The sequence below is a fragment of the Pezoporus flaviventris genome, unplaced genomic scaffold (genome assembly GCF_033815535.1).
Source record: "Pezoporus flaviventris isolate CSIRO_AGI_PZ_B2104156 unplaced genomic scaffold, CSIRO_AGI_Pfla_v1 ptg000021l, whole genome shotgun sequence".
Classification (NCBI taxonomy): Eukaryota; Metazoa; Chordata; class Aves; order Psittaciformes; family Psittacidae; genus Pezoporus; species Pezoporus flaviventris.
In genome coordinates this window covers 6502546-6521400 of record NW_026892569.1, presented here as the reverse complement: position 1 = coordinate 6521400, position 18855 = coordinate 6502546, and the positions used below count along the sequence as shown (strand labels likewise).

At 39.9% G+C, this 18855-nt stretch overlaps 1 protein-coding gene across 27 annotated transcripts in view; it reads right to left on the bottom strand.

Moving 5' to 3' along the window:
* Positions 1-18855, bottom strand: part of MAGI1 (membrane associated guanylate kinase, WW and PDZ domain containing 1) — a 339165-nt gene that overhangs the window by 163673 nt on the left and 156637 nt on the right. For all 27 annotated transcript variants that reach the window (XM_061455797.1, XM_061455802.1, XM_061455803.1 and 24 more), the window contains exon 2: positions 4568-4684. In XM_061455797.1, the coding sequence (XP_061311781.1) occupies positions 4568-4684 (117 nt within the window). The remainder of the gene's footprint in view (positions 1-4567; positions 4685-18855) is intronic.

Genomic DNA, 18855 nt, shown 5'->3' with positions numbered 1-18855 from the left:
AAATCTCCAGCCAATTAATCTCAGGGCATGTACTTGTTTGGGGAAAGTGAACCAACTGTTGAACGATGACCTCCTGAGGTTTTAAAATCCAGAAGAGGAGGTAAAAAGAAGAGATTGACGCACAGCCTCTAGGCTGACATCTAAGACTTAACTCTAGTCTAGCCATTACATTGGCCCTGTTCCATCTACCATCAAACAGACCTTGTACTTTCCAGAGTTTTGCTTCTGAAGACTACAGCCTGGCAAAGAAAGGAGTTGCACAGTACTGAAATAAGACAAATAAAGACTATAGGTGAATAGTGAGGGGACCATTGATCTGTTATTTCAGTCATGCCTGCACCAGGTATACTGTTTTGGCAAGTAAAGGTACAGATGCCAGACTGTGCATAGCTGCCTCTGTGTCTCACACGGGACTGAAACGAGTGGAGAATCAAGTAAGCATGCTCAGAAGAAAGAAATTAAAAAACAACAAACCAACACATCAAAACCAACCAACTAAACCACCAAATCCAAACCAACATGCTGAGATAAGCGTTTATGGAAATAATATCTCCTCTCTGATTCTATTCAATACACTTTAAAAAGAGAACTGCTGTAAGGTTGTTGAGAATAAGCAGTAAAGACAAATGGCTAGTACTGCTTGTTTGTTTTAAACAGATGCCCTCTACCATCACTTCAAAATGAGGAAGATAATCCTGTCTGTTCAGCCTTCCATGAACAGTGGTTTAGACACGCTGCTGCGCTCACTTAAAGTAAGTTGCTATCGCATATCTTTCCAATTAGCACTACTGCACAGAGATATTCTTACATGGATTTCCAACTAATCACATTTTACATTAAGGAAATCTTCACATATACAAGTCCTGTTTTGGGGAGACCTGCTCCTAAAGTACTCTCTGAAACCTAAAGGCAGGATGTCAACACATGCTACATCACGGACTTTCAGTCTCCCCCCAGATAAGATGTAACGCAAGTCCCATCAACTTCAGTTAACAAAGGTGGACTCAGACATGAGTGCCCCAGCAAGATGTCTTACACAGTTGGTAAACCTGCTTTTTGGCTTTTAAGTGTTTAGGCTGGCAAAACTGAGCTGGAATAAGTGAAATTCACACTAAAAATAAGCTTTGGGCAAAGTCTCTGCATCAGTCAAAGCACTTTTGGTACAGTCATGGCCAATCAGTAATCATGAAATGGTTGCCAATTCTCAGTCCACTCCAAGCTCAATGGAGCCATTAACCAGCCCACAAATAGAGCATTATTTCTGATGATCTTCATTAGGCACATCAGAAATCAGGAAAAATGTGGTGCTTCAAAAGAAAACAAGGCAAAGGGGATAGATAGAGACTGGACCAACATCCTGCTAATCTGGATGATGCACTTGAGTTTTTTGTCTAGTTTTGACAGTGGATCGTACATGCTAGGAATGCACTTATTTATCTGAACACATAAGGAGAATAACCCTGCTCAAGTTTAAGATGTTGTGTTTTTCCTAAGCAGAAAAAAGAAGTCTAAAAGGTCTCTGACCCAGCCTACGAAGTTAACAGTGAAATGATAGCATCAGGAAGAAAGTGAAGGAAATAAGACATAGTTGGTTCAGCTGAAATAACAGCTAGTTCAGCAGCTGAACTCCACTAATTCTTTCAAAGATTTGCACACTGTAAATGCATGGTTTCATAAGCATTTCCAAATGCCTAACTAAGGTGTCCTGCCTCTCCTCCTTACTTTGGCTCAGTCCTAGATGATGATGCTGAAGTTGTAAATTCCAGAGGAGAATGCTTTTATTCTGTAAATAAACCCATGGGTTTGGTGTGACAGTAACAGCAGAGCACTCATGACAGCACAACAAAACTTGGAGGACACCTGGAAGCTTGTCGCTGCTGTTGTTCACCACAGACCTTTGCAGAAAATGGAGAGGATACAGCTGAGAGTATGAAGACTCAGAGGAAGCCCACTGGAGGGGTAGAGACCACTGAGGAGCAGGGGAAGACTTCAGCTTGCAAACATAACTGTGTGGTTCACCTGCTTCTTTCAATAATACTTCACTTCTGGATCCATTTCAAGGTTTCATTTCTTTATGATGGCTCCCAAGTTTAGGGATGAAGTCCTCTGGCCTCTTGGAAAACCATCCCTGTGTCCACCCATTTAGGCAACACTCATATCCCCTTTGGGAGCAGACATCATCCCACTCTCTTACCCATGACTGCTCATGAGAAAATAAAGCAAAACCTCAACCAACTCGCCTAAAGTAAAAATCTAAATGATGCTTAAGCAGTGTGTCACTGCAATTTGAAACAGAGAGGTTGAGTCAAACGTTCTGCATCTTTCCTCCCCTCTACTTGACTTTTATCTTCTACAAAAACTAAAACTGTGTCTTTACTCAGTGCTCGAGTCAGCCAAGCACACAACCGGCACATGGCTGTGTGGGAAACAGAAGCCCCCTGGGTTTTCTCACCCCCTGTAACAAACTAGTCAGAGCTGAGCCCCATGGCTCTTACTGGAATTTCTGGGGATGAACTGGTTAACATTGTCTTCCTCCACTTTGTATTTACTAATTATCACTTCATTTAGCCTTTATATTAGTGCAACAAAAAGCAGCTGTCAAGCCAAGCATGCTCAGTCCAAGTGACCTTGTGCTCTTGTTAGCGTTTACCACATAATCAGCAGGGAATTCCATTTTTAAAATACAAGACTTCATAATCCATTAGCACTTGAGATTGGTCCAGGGCTCTGGATTTACTGGTCACATGTACCAAGGAATAAAAAAAACATGAGTGTACAGCTAGATTAATCTCCAGACCTGTAAAGCATCCCAACCCACCATACATATGAATTATTAGCATCATTCTTAAAAGCTACCGCTGATACCATCATCACAGTACATGAAGAGAAAATTAAATGCTACTGCTTTAAAACTCCAAGTATGGAAACACACAGTAACTAACTCCGCTTCCTAGATTTTCCATTTGTTTAATAAATGGAACATAAGTACTGATGTTCTTATTAATACATCGACAACATGTTTCCTCCAGCTATTTCTAAAAGGCAGGAATCACTTTCATTGCTCTTAATTTTAAACCAAAAGTCTTTAGCGAGTCCAAGCAGTTTAGCTCACCTTTAAGTTCAATAAATCAGAGAAAAGAATCACAGGAAAGCATTTCAAAATGTAACCTTGGTAATGCCCAAAATGTTTCCACAGAACTTACGTTCATTTGCTTTATTTCCTGCTTTAGAAATTGGAACAGAACGCACAAGCAGAAGGACATTAGCATCACAACATTGCATCTTCCAACCCAAACATTGCGTGTGTTCTAGAAGGCACTTTTCACAGCACTCCTTAAAAACCCTGCAGCCTGGCAAGTTAGGTGATTGAAAACTAATCATATTTCACATTGACAAAATGGAAAATGGAAGTGTTCAATAGCAAATAGTAATTTATATTTACTCTTTATGTCCATGCACAACACTTTAAATGTAATTGGTCCATGCTTTCCACTGATAAAATGACAATAAACTCAATGGTGATATACAGCATCTGCCATTTGAAGAATCAACATTTGTCAGTGTTACCACAGTTTTAACTGTGGTCCTACACAGTTCTCCTGCATGCAACACTTAGATTGAAAATGGCTATTGCTCTACATACCGCTATATGATATTTGTTGGCAAATACTGATTTTTGAGTGGCATCATCATTATTCAACACTTATAGAAGTCTACCAGGATCAAGAACCTGATTCATGTTGAGATAGAAAACTTCAAAATAGTTGGCTGCTCATCTCAGTATCCTGTAACTAAGATGTTTATCAGTTCTTATCCCAGCCTGATCTGAAAGGCATGACATTACTCCCACAGCTCATCCTAGTTAAGCAGAAAAAACAGTTCTTTAGAACTGTTCTGTATCCTGGCAGCTGGAGAATGCCAAACAGCAGTGCTTTCTGAAGCAGGATCATTCTTCACTCTTTGTATATCTTCCCAAAATTGCAAGGACAGTCTCATTTTGTGTAAAGATTCTGAAATTCTAAAGATTAACACCTTCCAAAACATCTCCATTTTCCTTCTGGTTGCTTGTGGGGTTTTTGAGTGAAAAAGAGCATTTCTTTCTCAGCTTCACTACCTCTTGCTGCTTATCTCCTTACATGAATTGAGGATGACCTCCCCACAGTGGCAGTTGCCTGCTACAATGGCACACAGCCATAAAAGGCTGTTAAATTTCACAAGTTAAATAAGCATTAGAAATAAAGTTCTGCTAAGGAAATCAAAATACAAGCAGGGTTTTTTTATTCCTAGGTTTCAAACCAATAAAAGAACACTCACCATAATGGCGTTCATGAAGACTATTTCTAAGGCAAGCAGTTAATTAATGGCTGGTTTAAAAGGTTTTTTCTCCAAAGTAACCATCACCATCAACTGATCCCAAAAAGTTAATCATAAAAGCAGAGTTCAGGGATGAACTGTTTTCTGTATCAACCCTACCTGAACCCGATGTGCACACCACCACGTGAAGACTGCCTCAAAAAAACCCAGAAATGAAACGTGTAATCCACTGGGTCAATGTTTTGTTACTTACAAGGCACAGCATGGCGATAAAGGTTATCTCTAATAGTTTGCTGCAGATCGTGATCCGGCGATCCTTTCTGAAACCTCTGGTTAAGATAGTGTCTCAGGTCTTTGTTCAGTCTGCTTCCTGCAAAGAGAAAAACAGCCCTTTATTTCTAAATGCACACAATTAACATTTCCAATCCAGGCAAATGTTAGAGTTCCATTCCAAGTCCCCTAAATTATGGCACGCTGACTTTACGAGTGGAGGCTCATCTTCCTCTACAAATGGCTAATTACAAAAAAAAACCTCGCTGTAAACAAGAGGTCTCTCTTGTCTCATAATGCATCTTTCTTCCTGTGGTGTTAAACAGCTCATCATTCCCTTTTATCACTTCTTTGTCTGAGCAAATGGAGAGACACAGATAATGTGAAAAAGAAGAAAAATAATAAAGGCAGAGTACTGCTTTTGCAGCTCATTGGAGGGTGAGTGGGGCAGACAGACAGAAGGCAAAGGCTGCTCCCACTGGAGGTACTAATGTAACTGAACATGACACAAAATCAAACAAGTGCCATACTTTGCATTGGTATCTACCCAAGCACACAGCAGGGGTTAGAAAATAATTGATTGAAGGAATTAAGAGCACCCAAAGTCCTTAAAACCAACAGAATAATATGCAACACTTTTGACTTGGATCTATTTGTTACTTTATTCAGTTTCTAACACTTTCAGAAGTGTGTGGGAATAAAGATGAGTTGAAAACAAACGAGAAAAAAAAAGAAGAAAAAGTAACATAGTTATTAATGAACATTACTACTGGCTGAATAGCAAAGCCTTTCTTGTAGCAGAGCTTATGAACTGGAGCAATTCACTGAAGTCTTTTCCCAGAAATGTAGTATTTCCAAGTCTGGAATAACATTAATTTGACTGAAGAGCAAAAACAACCAGGCAAGCACACACAGAGAACAGGGGCAGAAACAATTATGCTCTAAAAAATAAAAGGAAAATACCACTGGAAAAGCTTCAGAGAAACACACCCAGGATGATCAAAGTCTGGAGCAGTTGCTGTACAAAGACTAAGAGAGCTGGTTGGGATGCTGCAGCCTGTTGTGGACTTTGGTCCTCAACACACCCAAAGAGCAGATGGGGACTGGCTCTCCCAACACAAGGACCAAGAGACACCATGGAAAGCTGAAGGGAGCTTGGCTGAAACCCACACAACATCAGCAGTAGTTCACACAGGCTTTGGCAGATCTCTTTGCTGAAGAGCACTGAGGGTCCAAGAAGCTTATTGAGGAGCTTTAATGGGAGACTGGAAAAGCACTTGGAGATGGACCTACTGGGGGCTGCAGAAAGGGGTGTAGGTGAAAACAGATTGGTGGCTGGGAGCCATAGGAAAAAAAAGTAAGGGAATATCAAATATTTTGCTCTTTTCCTTTCCTTTGCTAAGCATCTTATTTATGGCCAGAGCTGTAGTCAGAATGGTGGGCTACATGGACTTCAGGCTGAACCACTGCAGCTGTTTCTATGGTCTGTTATAATTTGCATTATGATTTTTTGGACTGTGAATATGTAATGCAGAGATCATCTCAATACTGGTTGACACTGAATATAGCATCACAGTTGCAGATTCCTGACTGGAGCCTCTAGGAATCACTGCAGAGCAAATCAAGAATAATAATACCCCAACGGAGCGCAGTTGGACATGGGTCTGGGAGGCAGAAGCGGTTCCAGACAAATGAGAGTGCAGCCCATTAAATGACCATGGGCAGGAACAGCCTACCTGCCTAATGCAGTCCTGCAACATTTTAACTGAAATGTTAATTAAAAGCCAAAACTAAACACAAAAACCCCGAATCTGAAATACTACATCAACTTCCAGAAAATAAATAGGGGATTTGTATTTATGTTCTTTTTTTTTTGTTTTAAACTAAATTTCTTGTTGATGAATAGAAAGCTCAGGCAGTAAGCTCAGCTATTAAAAGAAGGAAGATTTTTAAGGACAAAAATGCATACTACAGAAATGGCTCAAAACCTGAAATTAAGGCAAATAAAACTGGCTCTACACACTTCCCTGACTTACCCCAGCAACGTCTCTCACCCCAAGAGCAGATTAGCCACTCATCTGCTAACAAATGATCTCTGGTTGTTGCACTATAAAAATGGTTTTTCACATAGGAAGCTCTCGAGGGCTTGGTAGACCTGTGGGTTACAGTTTTCCAGTATCCGAGCTGACCTTCTGAACTTTAGATGTTCGGTTTTATAACACATCCTTATATTTCAAAGGAAGACTGGGGACCAAAAAAAGAGCATCTCCTGAAATAATAAGGCATCTCTTTATCTTTTAACTAAACAGTCCGTATTTTTCTTTGCACAAGAGATAGTAAGACAAGGCGGTTTCTCACAGCAAAAAGAGCAAAGACGAGAAATAGTTCGGACCTAATGCAAGAGCTTATTAGAGTGAAAAAATTAATGCACTGAGATGCATGTATCACACAACATCGGCTTTCTCCTGAAATACCGTGATTCGTAATTCAATGGATTTATGTCATCGTAATGTCTAGAGGTGAGAAAGCTCTGCTGGGCTAAGGCTTGTTTGACCACACAAAATATGCAATTTACTGATGATACCTGCTTTTAGCTCCCCTCTGTGCCCATTCCATCTAACATCTCAGTCTATTACAGCCCCCACTGGAAAGTTTGGTTATTTGGTTTATGCAGTAGCTGGGATTTCCCAGCTGAGTCACTGATGCACTAGTCAAGATGGCAGTTACAAAAATAGGGGCTATAGCAATACTTACACTCACATGATTGTCCCCTCAGGGAGCTCACAGTGATGCTCATTTCTATTACATTTACTTTAAATGGAGATAAAAAAAGAATAGAGGGGAAAAAGAAAAAGAAACCAACCACACAACAAAAAGCGCTTGTTAAGCCACATTTTTGTTGATAAATTCCAGCAAATTCTTGATGAAAATGAAGGCTTCTTGCAGCCCTGACAATCTCAGCTTTAGGCAAAAGCAGGCTCACCTGATGCAATCCACTCCAGAGCACAGAAGACAAAAATGAGCTGAACACAGAGACCAGCTCCCTGTAGGAAGCTGCCAGAAGGATACAGCCTGGACCATGCTGGTTTCTCTACCATTTGATTATCTACCACTCTGATTATCTTTTCCAAAAATCTCCTCAGAATTGAGAGGACACGTGCTTGGTATTGACATGATTTAATAGATTCCAGTGCTAGACACAAGTTTGTAAGCTCTGTCAAATTCTTTTGGAGCCCAAAACACAGGCACTTGCAATTCCTGGGAATCTGAAGGATGTGGCAGGGATATTTCAGCAACCTCCTGTGTGCAAATTGTAGCAGTAAAATTAATTCAGACCCTCAGAGGCGTCCCTTCCTCGTGCACCCTCCCTCTGAAAAGAAGTCTCACCCTCTGATGGCTTCTGTTCATACACCAACAACCATCAGGTTGGGTGGAAGGGCCACACAGAAGCCATCCCTTTGAAAAGTCTAATTCCATGCATAAATCGTGCTCAAGAAAATACCTGGCTCCAGTTTCCTTAGAGATGAGCTGCCTTAACTAGAAGTATGCTACTACCCTTCAAAATGCTCCTCTGTTCTCAAGGAGATTAGATCTTACATTTACTCTTTCTGAGATCCTTTCTTCTCTGCTGAAAGCATGCAAGGAGATCCTACACTGATAACAGTGGAGGAACAAAAGATGCAACCCAGGAACAGCTGTTTCTAAATGAGAAGATATAGTTCTTAAGACTCAGTGCTCAGCTCTCCCTTCCTGCTGGTTTTGATATGTTGGACATGCATTTATTTGTACACACAAAAAAAAAAATCACTTTTATTTCTGTAATAAAAATAAGGCTGATAAATTTAGCTCTAGAAAATCAGATATAAGAAAATGCAAACAGAAATTCTTCCCTGCTAAACTCACCAAAATTCATATTTTAAAGGTTTTAGAAGTAAAACATGTTCAAAGAAGTTTTTCTCTTGTTGCAACAGTTTCCTTCCCTTTTTCCCCCACTAATGAAATGTGAATACAGAGTCAGAGAATCAACTTTCCACTGCTTCTCTCCATGCAGTACCACTCCAAATCGGAGAGGTTTCCATGCTATTATCTGAATCCTTCTTTACCTTTGAATGAAACAAAGGGCAACTCACTGAATGGCTGAATTCTCAATTATTCTTAATTATTATACGGCATTTTAGAGCACATTAATGATCTTTCAAACCATTACATCACAACAATACTTTCGTAGCAAAAACAAACCCAAAGGGAGAAGCAAAACATCTCCTAGGGGAAAAAAGGTACTGACATACAGTTTTCTGAGAAACAATAAACTGTGCTTGTTGGTTTTGTGTTGATAAATACGTAGCCTAGATGTTTTTGTGACTAATGAAAAATATTGACTGTTTCTAACCACACTTCTTTCAAACCCACAACCCTCTGTCACACGTTTGTCCTCCAGAACATTAAAGCCACTAGAGAAACTATGCTTTGAGTTATGCTCTGATGCTTATTGCTGTGATTTCCAGCTTCTGCAAGGAAGAAAGCTGCATACCAGATCATCTAACACTGTCTTTGCTGCATAAGAACATCCATCCCTTCCAAAGCACTACCACCAGCAAGCAGCAGTGCACACCTGGGTGGGGTGAAAGCCTTTTGGCCTTGTTGACATATGGGTTTTCAATAAGGAAAGCAAACTGCATAAATGACCAAGCAAAATCTGATTTTTTTCAAGAGAAAGCTGAGTGCGAACATTGCAGGGCTGACAGGACCTTTCCTGCCAGCTGGTAGGTAGTCTGTGCCAGAACTGTGCAATATGTACATTCTGAAGATGGATTTTGAACTCATGTTTTATGCAATCAGAAATGAGCATTTTAGAGTTTATGTTTATATTAATTACTGCAGCTAGTTTATCCCATTTATGTCTTGAGATGGTCATAGATAATCCTAATAAATAGCAGTACGCTGGCAGAGCCCACAGATGCTTGTGCAAAGACAAGTCACAGTCAGGCCTGGGACAAAGTGGTATCTGACCTATATTACACTCCTAATAAGCAGGTTTACACTAGCATATATTTTTGGTTTACCCTTCTTTGGAAAGAACTGCTATATTGACAGTGACCGATAGCATCTGAACTGGAAAAATCTGTTTTCCATTCTTGAATTGCCACAGAATTCCCCTTTTCTCTTATTGGGATCTCAGTTTAAAGGCATCTTTAGCAGACGGGTTCACTGCAGGCAGACAAATACCATTTCAAAACAACAGGGCCATGAAGCAATGAAAGGTTAAAGGCCTCGCTAAAGGGATAAAAGTGCAATAGAGTCATCTGGATTAAGACCCTCTCTCGCAGCCTTGATATCTACATGGAGAGGGAAGGATTCATTTTTTTAAAGACACAAAGATTGCACATGCTGGATTTGCAGTATAAACCCCTGATTATAACACACTGTCTTTCATCTGAAGATCTCTATCTGAAGGTATTTAACAGACACTAATAAGTTGTCACGGTTGGCAGGGGTTTATTTCTGTGCTACAAAAGGCAGAACCACAGCTAAGCAAAAAAAGCAAACACCAAAAAACTACCAACAAAAAAAAAACAAACCAAACACCCTCCTCCCCCACCCAAAAAACCCACTGCCTCACTTAGAGGCATGAGCAGAGAACCTGAAGCTCACATTTTCTAAAGCACCTTGTAGATCTGCAGTCTCAGTTGACTGGCCTCCCAGCCTGGATGACTTCACACTCCTAGAAAGGCTGCTGCTCTATTCAGCAGAAAGGACCCAGTGCAAACTCAGCTACAATGAGAGCCAAAACAGCTCCCCTTAATTACATAGTGTATTAAATTAAGCTGGTTATAAAACCATCATCTCCCTTATAGAAAAAACAAACAACACAAAAAAAGAGCAAAAAACAAAAAACCTCAACGTATATATTTTTTTAATAAAAGTGAAAATATTAATAAAGTAACTAAAGACAACTTCTCTATCTGTTGTATAATTCCCACTAAAAAGTGGGGTGTAGACAGGGCTCCTGAGAATCAGAAGCCACTTATTCAAACCTTTCCGTGCAGCACTTGGCACAACAGTAGTGCCAGGGCATCACCACTATGCCTTACAAATGCTTGCAATGGATTTTCCTCAAGTCCTCACATAAAAGTGGCCCTGACACTCACTATACATTTTATTAATGTCTGCAGAGATTGTATTCTATTTCTGGATCAATTAACATCATAATTTTCATGGCAAGGTCCAGTAAGCAGCAGCCCATCTTAGAAGACAAAATGAAGGCTGAGTGGATATTTATCATTTAACAAGACTGCGCTGGTAACCACATCTTCATCAAATATTCTTCATCCCAGCAGTTGTTAGACAAATGCTAATAGTTTGTGCTATATCATTTCATTCTGTCCCATCCTTGTCTTCCAGCTGCTGTCCAAAAGTGATTATAAATAATGGGGCTATAAAAGCCATTCAATAATTAGAAGATTCATTGGCCATATGCCAGCAGTGACAAAAGAGTGATTTATGTAAGATGAGTCTGTCACATCTGCCAGATCACAGTTTCATTACGCTTGTGGCTTTAAGGTCACAGTTTAACGCTGTTCCAACAGCCATTTGTCAAGAGGGTGCTGGGAAGAAGAGGTGAAATAGATCATGGTTTTGTTTGCTTTCTTGTTTTAACTACTAGGTAAATAAGTAAATAAAGTCCAGTACCTATGTTTGTTATTTCAGGTCTCTTGTGAGGTCAAAGAGACAAGAATATGGAGTAAGACAGAAAACATTCATCATTGTTGGCCAGAGTTCAAATAAGATCACAAAGCAAAAACATCCAGTTTAAAAGCCTTGAGAATTCAGGTGGCTTCTTAAATGCAATATAATCTAGGCATGCTCTATCTTCCAGCCACCCATGAAATGAAGGCTCCTTGTAAACCCGTAACATGTCAGTAAATTAATTGCTTCCACATTTTCCTAACACAAGTAAACTTAGAATCTTTTTATGGCTCAGTGTACTAAAAAGATATTTAAACATTGCCATTGGAGTTCATCTTAACAATTAACATGGCTCAGCAGACACCTGATTTGACTCCAATTCTATTTTCTTCTCTTATTTTCCCTCTATCAAAAAACAAACAAACAAAAAGAAACAATGAACTTTTATTGCTGGATACAAACCAGCCCCATAAAGTTCAGATGTTTGGATGGTCCCCATAAATGCTTCAATAGCCTCAACTGTATTGTTAATGATTGTTTCCATACTAATTTGGACAGTCTCTGTTGACGAAAACTACTGGTCTGAGGCTACAAACTGGATCTCTGTTGTAAATACCACATCCAGTCCCAATCAGTATATTATTTTAATTTATACCAGCCTGCCATAGCCAGACTCCAGTAAGATGAACTGTTCAAATCACAGCCTGTATGTTTCTGTTATTTTAACAAATCCATACCACAAGCAAAGCAAAATGACCGCCCATCCTTCCCTACCTTCCTGAAGTCAAACATAAAGTACTTGCTGAATTTTATGCTTTAAAAGCCACTCAGAACAACAAAGCCACATCCATTTGCAAAATCCTTCCAGTAGAAGGAAATTATGTTAAGCTGGAGGGTTATGCTATAAAGAATTGCACAAAGTTACAGGATAAAACCACCTACACAGCAATAAAACTCAACTTTGATGGAGCATGGTGAAGATTCCAGCACCAGCCCTAGCTGCTGAGTCAGCAGCGAGCACTTCAGGGCTGCTAGTAATTCCTGTCAGGAGAATGAATTAACACTTGTTACTTTATTACTAACAGGACTTCTTCAAATATTATTTTAGGTGGAAGCCATGAATCTGAAGGAGATGTATTCACTCAAACCTTTCAGGTTGCGCTCAGAATCATGAGCGGGAAAGAGTTTTCTTGGCACACTACCTTTTGGTATCCCTCTCAATTTGCATGGGTGAATGAACCAGCACTGAAGTGGTAATTCAGCATTTGCTCCTACAGAAATACACTTAACAGGTCATAAATCACCAGTGAAACTATTCTGCGAGTACCTAACCTAATCTACTGTATTTGCAAGGCATCCCACCTTATATTCTGTGCTTTAATAGTGATTCATATTTCTACTGCAAATTTAAACAAATAGTGTTTTGGCTGAAAAGTTCCAAAAACCCACAGAGCTCAAGCGTGGAGGCTGAAGAGCAGAAATATTATCATTTATACACCAGGCCTGAAAATGTTGAGTGCTTGTAACAAATAAGCTTCTGTTGCCCACAGCTAAATTCAGACCAGCAATGCCAGCACGTGCAGCTGAAAGCCCAGCATTTCTCTCCCTTTGGCCTCTTCAAGCTTCTGGTGCCCTTGAGCTTCAGCCTTGAATTTCTCAAAGCTCCTACAGAAAATATCTTCCCTCATTTTCTGACATTTCTGCAGCCCAGGATAACCATTAGCCTGAAAAGAGAGAGGTCATGCAGCCATGACAGCATCCCAAGAAGGGAAACATGGTCTGGCATGGATGATGCCTGCTGGATAGATAACCGATTATTGCCATATCCTAGATGAAGCTTGATAGCAGGATGTCCTATAGGTCTGTCTAACATTGACAACTCAACAGCTTTCAAAGAACAAGGAAAAAAAAGGAAGAGTCTCACAGCATCATATTAAACAAATATATCTTGAAACTTTAAACCACTACAATATTAAAGCATGTGCCAACTCAAACTCTCTTTCTGTGGAGATTTAAAGGAGAGCCTTGATAGGCATAGTTCAGTCATTCGAAAGCTACTGCATGAATGATGGCAGAAATCAGATCTTTCTATGTCAAGAAAAACCTATTTTATTATTTTCTTCCTCAAAATACTGAGGTTTGAGTTTATTTTTTCCAAGAGCATAGTTTAAATATATCTACAGCCCTGGATTCCTTCTTTGAGCAGGTCAAGCATCTACAGTGCTGGTGGGTGACATGAATGCATGCTGCTAAAGCTGTGTCCACATGAAGGAAAAAAAACATTCTGTTGATCTTTGCTGCAGGCTACAAGTTTTCCATGCAGTGGGGTCCTACCTTATAGTAAAGGCATAAAGAAGAATATGAGGACATTTTCTGCTCCTCTCTTCAAACATGCAATGTCTTTTGTGTCCATATGGAGCCTGTAGCACCATGACACTGAAGAAAGGATGCCACTTCTCCAGAGAAAGTGGCAACTGTACCTGCTCCAGAGAGGTCCAGGAGGGAAAAATCTAACAAATGTGAAGACAAAAATACTTTGAAAAATCCACAGACATACAACAAGGAGAGAGCCCAGATCTCAGATGGTCTCTGACAATGGCAGCAGAGAACAAAGTGAGCCAAGGTGAGAGAAGGGACCTGCTGGCATGACAAATACAGAATATATTCCTACTAAAATGACAAATCTCCAAGATAAACCATTAACACTGATTACTAATCACACACACCATAAGGTTGAATGGGAGATAGGGGAGGTTCTTGCGCAAAGAACAGAGTAATGAAACATCCTCTAGACCCGTCTTCAATGAATTCTGGATTAGCATCATGCTAAATACTTAAGACAGTTCTGTGGCCGTACCAGTGCTGAACCAGAGGCTTAGGTTAACTGGCTGACAATCAAGCTGTAACATTAAAGCCATGTCCATAAATGCTTCCTCTTGGCAGTGACCTTAAATCAAGTGCCAAGAGCAAAGCCTTAGCTCTGAAAAACTTTACAGAAAGCCAGACCCAGAGGTGAACTAAGGGAAGCAGAGACATTCCTCCAAGAAGGCATTTTGTCTTTCACACAAAGACACTGCTGTATTGGGGCTTTCATACTGAGTGCTCCAGTAAGGAAGAGCAAAGAGGAGTATTAAGCGGTCACTACTGGCAAGAATCGTTGATGCTGCCATGTAGGCTTTTTATTAATAAAAAGAAAGACAGAAAAGAAAAAACCTCCTACGCAACCAGAGTGAATGGAGAATGAAATCATTGTAGGAGAGCAGCATGGGATGCAGCCTCTTGCCGTGAGCCTCTCTGACAGATTCAGGCTGAGTGGCTCACACTCCATCTACACTAAGCCTTTCCCTCAATGAACACAGGCCAGGCTATGTGAGCAACCCAATCTTCCCATAATACTCCATCAGGAAAGCACAGCCTGTGTCGGAACCACATAACAGCATTTGTTACCAACACCTACTCAGTAAAACTGTGTTGCTTGAAGCAACCTGGATAAGGGAGCATTGTTTCTTCGCTCTGAAAGCTGCCAGCAAGCTTTTCCTTTTCTGGGATGCAGGGAAGGCTTATGGTAGGCAGCAGAAGGTGAAGTGGGGTGGAGAAAGAGGTCTAGACAGAATAGCAAGAACAGGAAAATCAAGATGGAAAGCACTTGCGGTCTTTTATGCAAAGGCAACAATCCATTTCTGGAAATTAGATGCATCTCTCTGTATGTCTCCTGAAAGGAGTTACCATATGTTCTAAAAGTAAGATATAATATTTGAGCTGTAAAAGCCAAATCAGCTTGAGAAACAGACGGCACTACAATGCTTTAGCAGAACAAGCCCCACGTAACAATATGCCAACAAACTCATTTTCTAGAATGGCACTAGGAAAATATTTGCAAAGTCTGAAACTCATTACCTAAATACAGCATTGGATTCTTCCAGAAAAATGGAAAAAAAAAGTGACATCTATGCCAGCACTGAGGAATTCTGAGTAGCTATTCCTATTCTTTGATTTTTTTGCTTGTTCTTCTTTGTACTTTAAGCATGAGTAGTGTTTTCTTAGTGTTTTATTTTAAATCTGACCTCAAACTCCTTCAGCAATCAAGCTTTTCACGTTCTTCCTTGATTGCTGGAGGGACAAGCTTCCATTGCCCAGCCAGGTCACCTCTGAATACTAATCACAGTGCCACAGTTTTTTGCTGTGCCCTCGAAGGCTCCTGTGTGTGTCAGTATTAACAGCCTGATTTCTGGAGGCAGTGAATGTATAAAATCTAATGCTAAGAACCTGGGATGGTCAGGCCATAAACACACGCTAAATGCAGCCATTGTCAGAACATTAAGAGTTTTGATGCTATTTTCTTTATTTTTAACTCACAAATAGATATTTCCTCTATTTTCTCTATCAGATAGAAAATGCTGGCTAAAAACCACAATGTGTCCGTTTGAAGCCCTGTCCAAAGCAAGTGCCAACTGTCAGTCCATCCTCTGGTATGGCTCGATGATGCACACCCAGGTGCACCAGTGTTTAATCACAGAAGAAAGTTACATTCCCCATGCCTCCCAATATATTCATTTACACAGGGCTACAGGTTCATTTTCCAGCCTGCTCCAGCAATATCTTAAGAGACAAGATTTGCCAAGGAACGGAACCAGAAACAAGATTTGCTGTGGTCCTGCCATATCAAGTAAAGGTTCTGTTCCTACTACATTATTTTCTAAGAGTGCACAACTAAGCTTAACTTGAGATGGACCCCTTTTTTGTTTTAATATATAGTTACACATTTGTGGATATATGGAAGAGACACCAAACCACTAACATACAGTACATAAAGGAGTCACGCAGGCTTTATGATTTAGAAAGTCAGTCTCTCAAAGCTGAAAATAATTATGAGCTAAATCTGTTGGGGTAAAAACATCTAAACAGAAAAACGTGTCTTAACAGTTGGGAGCTGTTGAAGCACACTTCGCAAGAGGCACAAGAAGCCACAGAACTGGAGTAAGAAGGTCACATTGGTTAAAAAACCAACCTGGCTTATAGGGAAAATGACTGCAGCTTTTTTTAATTTCATGTTGTTGACAAAGGGAAGAGTAGATCTAAGGAAATGGATGAGCTCTGGTTAATTATTCTAGCTGCAAATATTTCTGGTTTATTTTTAGTCTGCCATTGGAAGTGTTTGCTGATGGTTGGAAGATATTCTCCATCCCTGGAAAATGTTACATCAAGACTGAATGTTTTTCTTGAAAAAAAACATGTTTGAGTTTAAAGAGAAATTGATTCCATCTAGTTCCATAATGTCCTGAGCTATTCCTTGGAAATCTAATTTAGAAAGACAGTGTTGAACAGGCAGGTAAAGGATCTGGAAGAATAGGAGATCCAACAGCAGTTTAAAAGAGTTCAAAGCAAAATGGTGCAACAAGCTAAATCTTTTCAATTGCTCAGCTGACCAAGAATTTACACAAGTTCAGAAAGCCTCACTGGTAAAAGGAAAGTGTTAACATGCTGATTCTGCTGTAAAATCAGTTCAATACACAGCATTGTGGGCCTCCCTTTTGTGCAGGAAATGGAAATATTCAATTCTAAAATAAGATTTTAAAGCACTGACAGAATAAATGAGTTGGCTGGAGCAAGCAAGAACTATGGCAGGCCAGTTTGTTATGAGCTCTAATAAAGCACTACACCATATCTTATTAGGAAAACTCAAATTGACAGCTAAAGAAAAGTGAACGAGGGCAATGTTGCTGTTAACTATTCCACATACAGACACATACACACAGTCACATAAAACAAAAACGCTCCGATTGTTCAGTCTGTCTCTTCCACATAGAGCAACCCTTTGCTTCTGTAGCCACATTAAAGGCTGGTCAAGGACAGCAGCTAGAATGTCAAAAAACTCACATCAACACCAAAAACCACATAAATTTGAATGCCTTTGGTCTCCAACATAAATCTAATACCTCATAGAAAGCAAGTTTGGCAATAAAAGAAAAAAGCACATGCAAAAGCTTACTAGACTCTGTAACAAACATCTTTGCCTTGGCTACAAGGTCTTGTTTTCTTAATGTCTTCAGGAGGGCCTGTATCATGTTTCTGTCACCCTAACTTTTCCCCCCAGGAAACAAATATGAATATTACAGATGGCAAAATCCATATATTCTCAAGCAGGAAATAAATGTTTATATGGGGCATATAGCAAAATACATATTTCCAGAGACAACAGCTACAAGATTTAGACTTCTTAGTGCGGGACAGAAATTTTTAATGGAAAACATATTTTGGGGGGATAAGAATTTGTAATTACAAAGAAACAGCACACAAATGGGTCCTTTAGATTTAAAGCAGAACAGCTCTGCAACTGAATTAAAAGGACATGGTCTCTTCTGGTGAAAAATAGAATACTGGAATAGAAAAGAGAAAAGCTCAACTCAAGCATATGGTGGGTTAGACATTTTCCATGGAATGCTTTTGATCACAAAATGGCATTTGTCAAAGTGAAGACATTCTGCAGGAACATGACATTTCTGCAGAAATCAGACAGAGTTCTAAGGGTGCCTTTTCAGATCATGCCTTAGCTTACCAGGCTACCATGGTCCTGACCGCTGGCTCATTAGTTTCCAAGCTCAGCCCAGTCAAGCTTTCTGCTCACATGTTTCATATCTGTCCCCTTCTTATAATCCTTAGAATAATCATACTGCTGGAATAAGAATTAACACACTAATCTCAAAGTGGGGTTTATGGAAGGCTGCAGTTAGATCTTTACATGGCAAACAAAAAGGGAGCCAAAGCACCAGTTCAGTTCTGAAAACACCAAAAATTGGCACCTCTGGAATGAAGTTTCATATATCCTGATTTGGTAAAAAAGGAAGTATAGGGTTTTTTTGCAAGGAAGGCCTCCCCTGTGTGAGCACATCTACTTAGCTACAGGCATCTCACAACTAAATACAATTAACTAGGATACATAAGACCAGAAATGGTCAACACAACACTTTCCCAAAATTCAAACTGGAAAAAAACCCACTAGTTGCATTCCTGCTACATTACTGTTTCCAGCAGCAGTCCTGGTGGCTTTCACATATATCCACAGTGAAGGGCTTTGCAGAAAGGTTAACAGGAAAAGCAGAGATGACATTTTTAATCAGGCTTTGCTGCTGGCTTTGGCTTCATGGGCTTTTTCCCATTTTGCAGGATGCAAGTAGACCTCACCATGCTTTATGCCCATTCTTGTCCAGTAAGTGTCAGCTCTCCAGACTCACATGGTTCTCACTGATTTGCAGTTCTGGCAGGCAATCTCAATGCTCAAGGACCAGTTTTAGTGTCATTGCCAATAAAACCAACAGCCACTTTATTTTTTACATTATTTTGGTAAGTGTTCTGATCACCCAGCTAAAGACAGGAGATGCCACAGAAAACAATAAAAAGTCAGTACTGTCTAAATACTAATTCTTCCTCCTTAACTTTTTATTCTTATTACTTTGAAGAGCTCTCTTTATACTTTCTCAGTTGGTTTGCTAACAAACATTTTCCAGCCCCGCTTAATCAAATGCATTTGGATGGAGATCTCACACCGATTCTGAAATGGAAAGCCCTTATCAGCTTAGCCTCAAA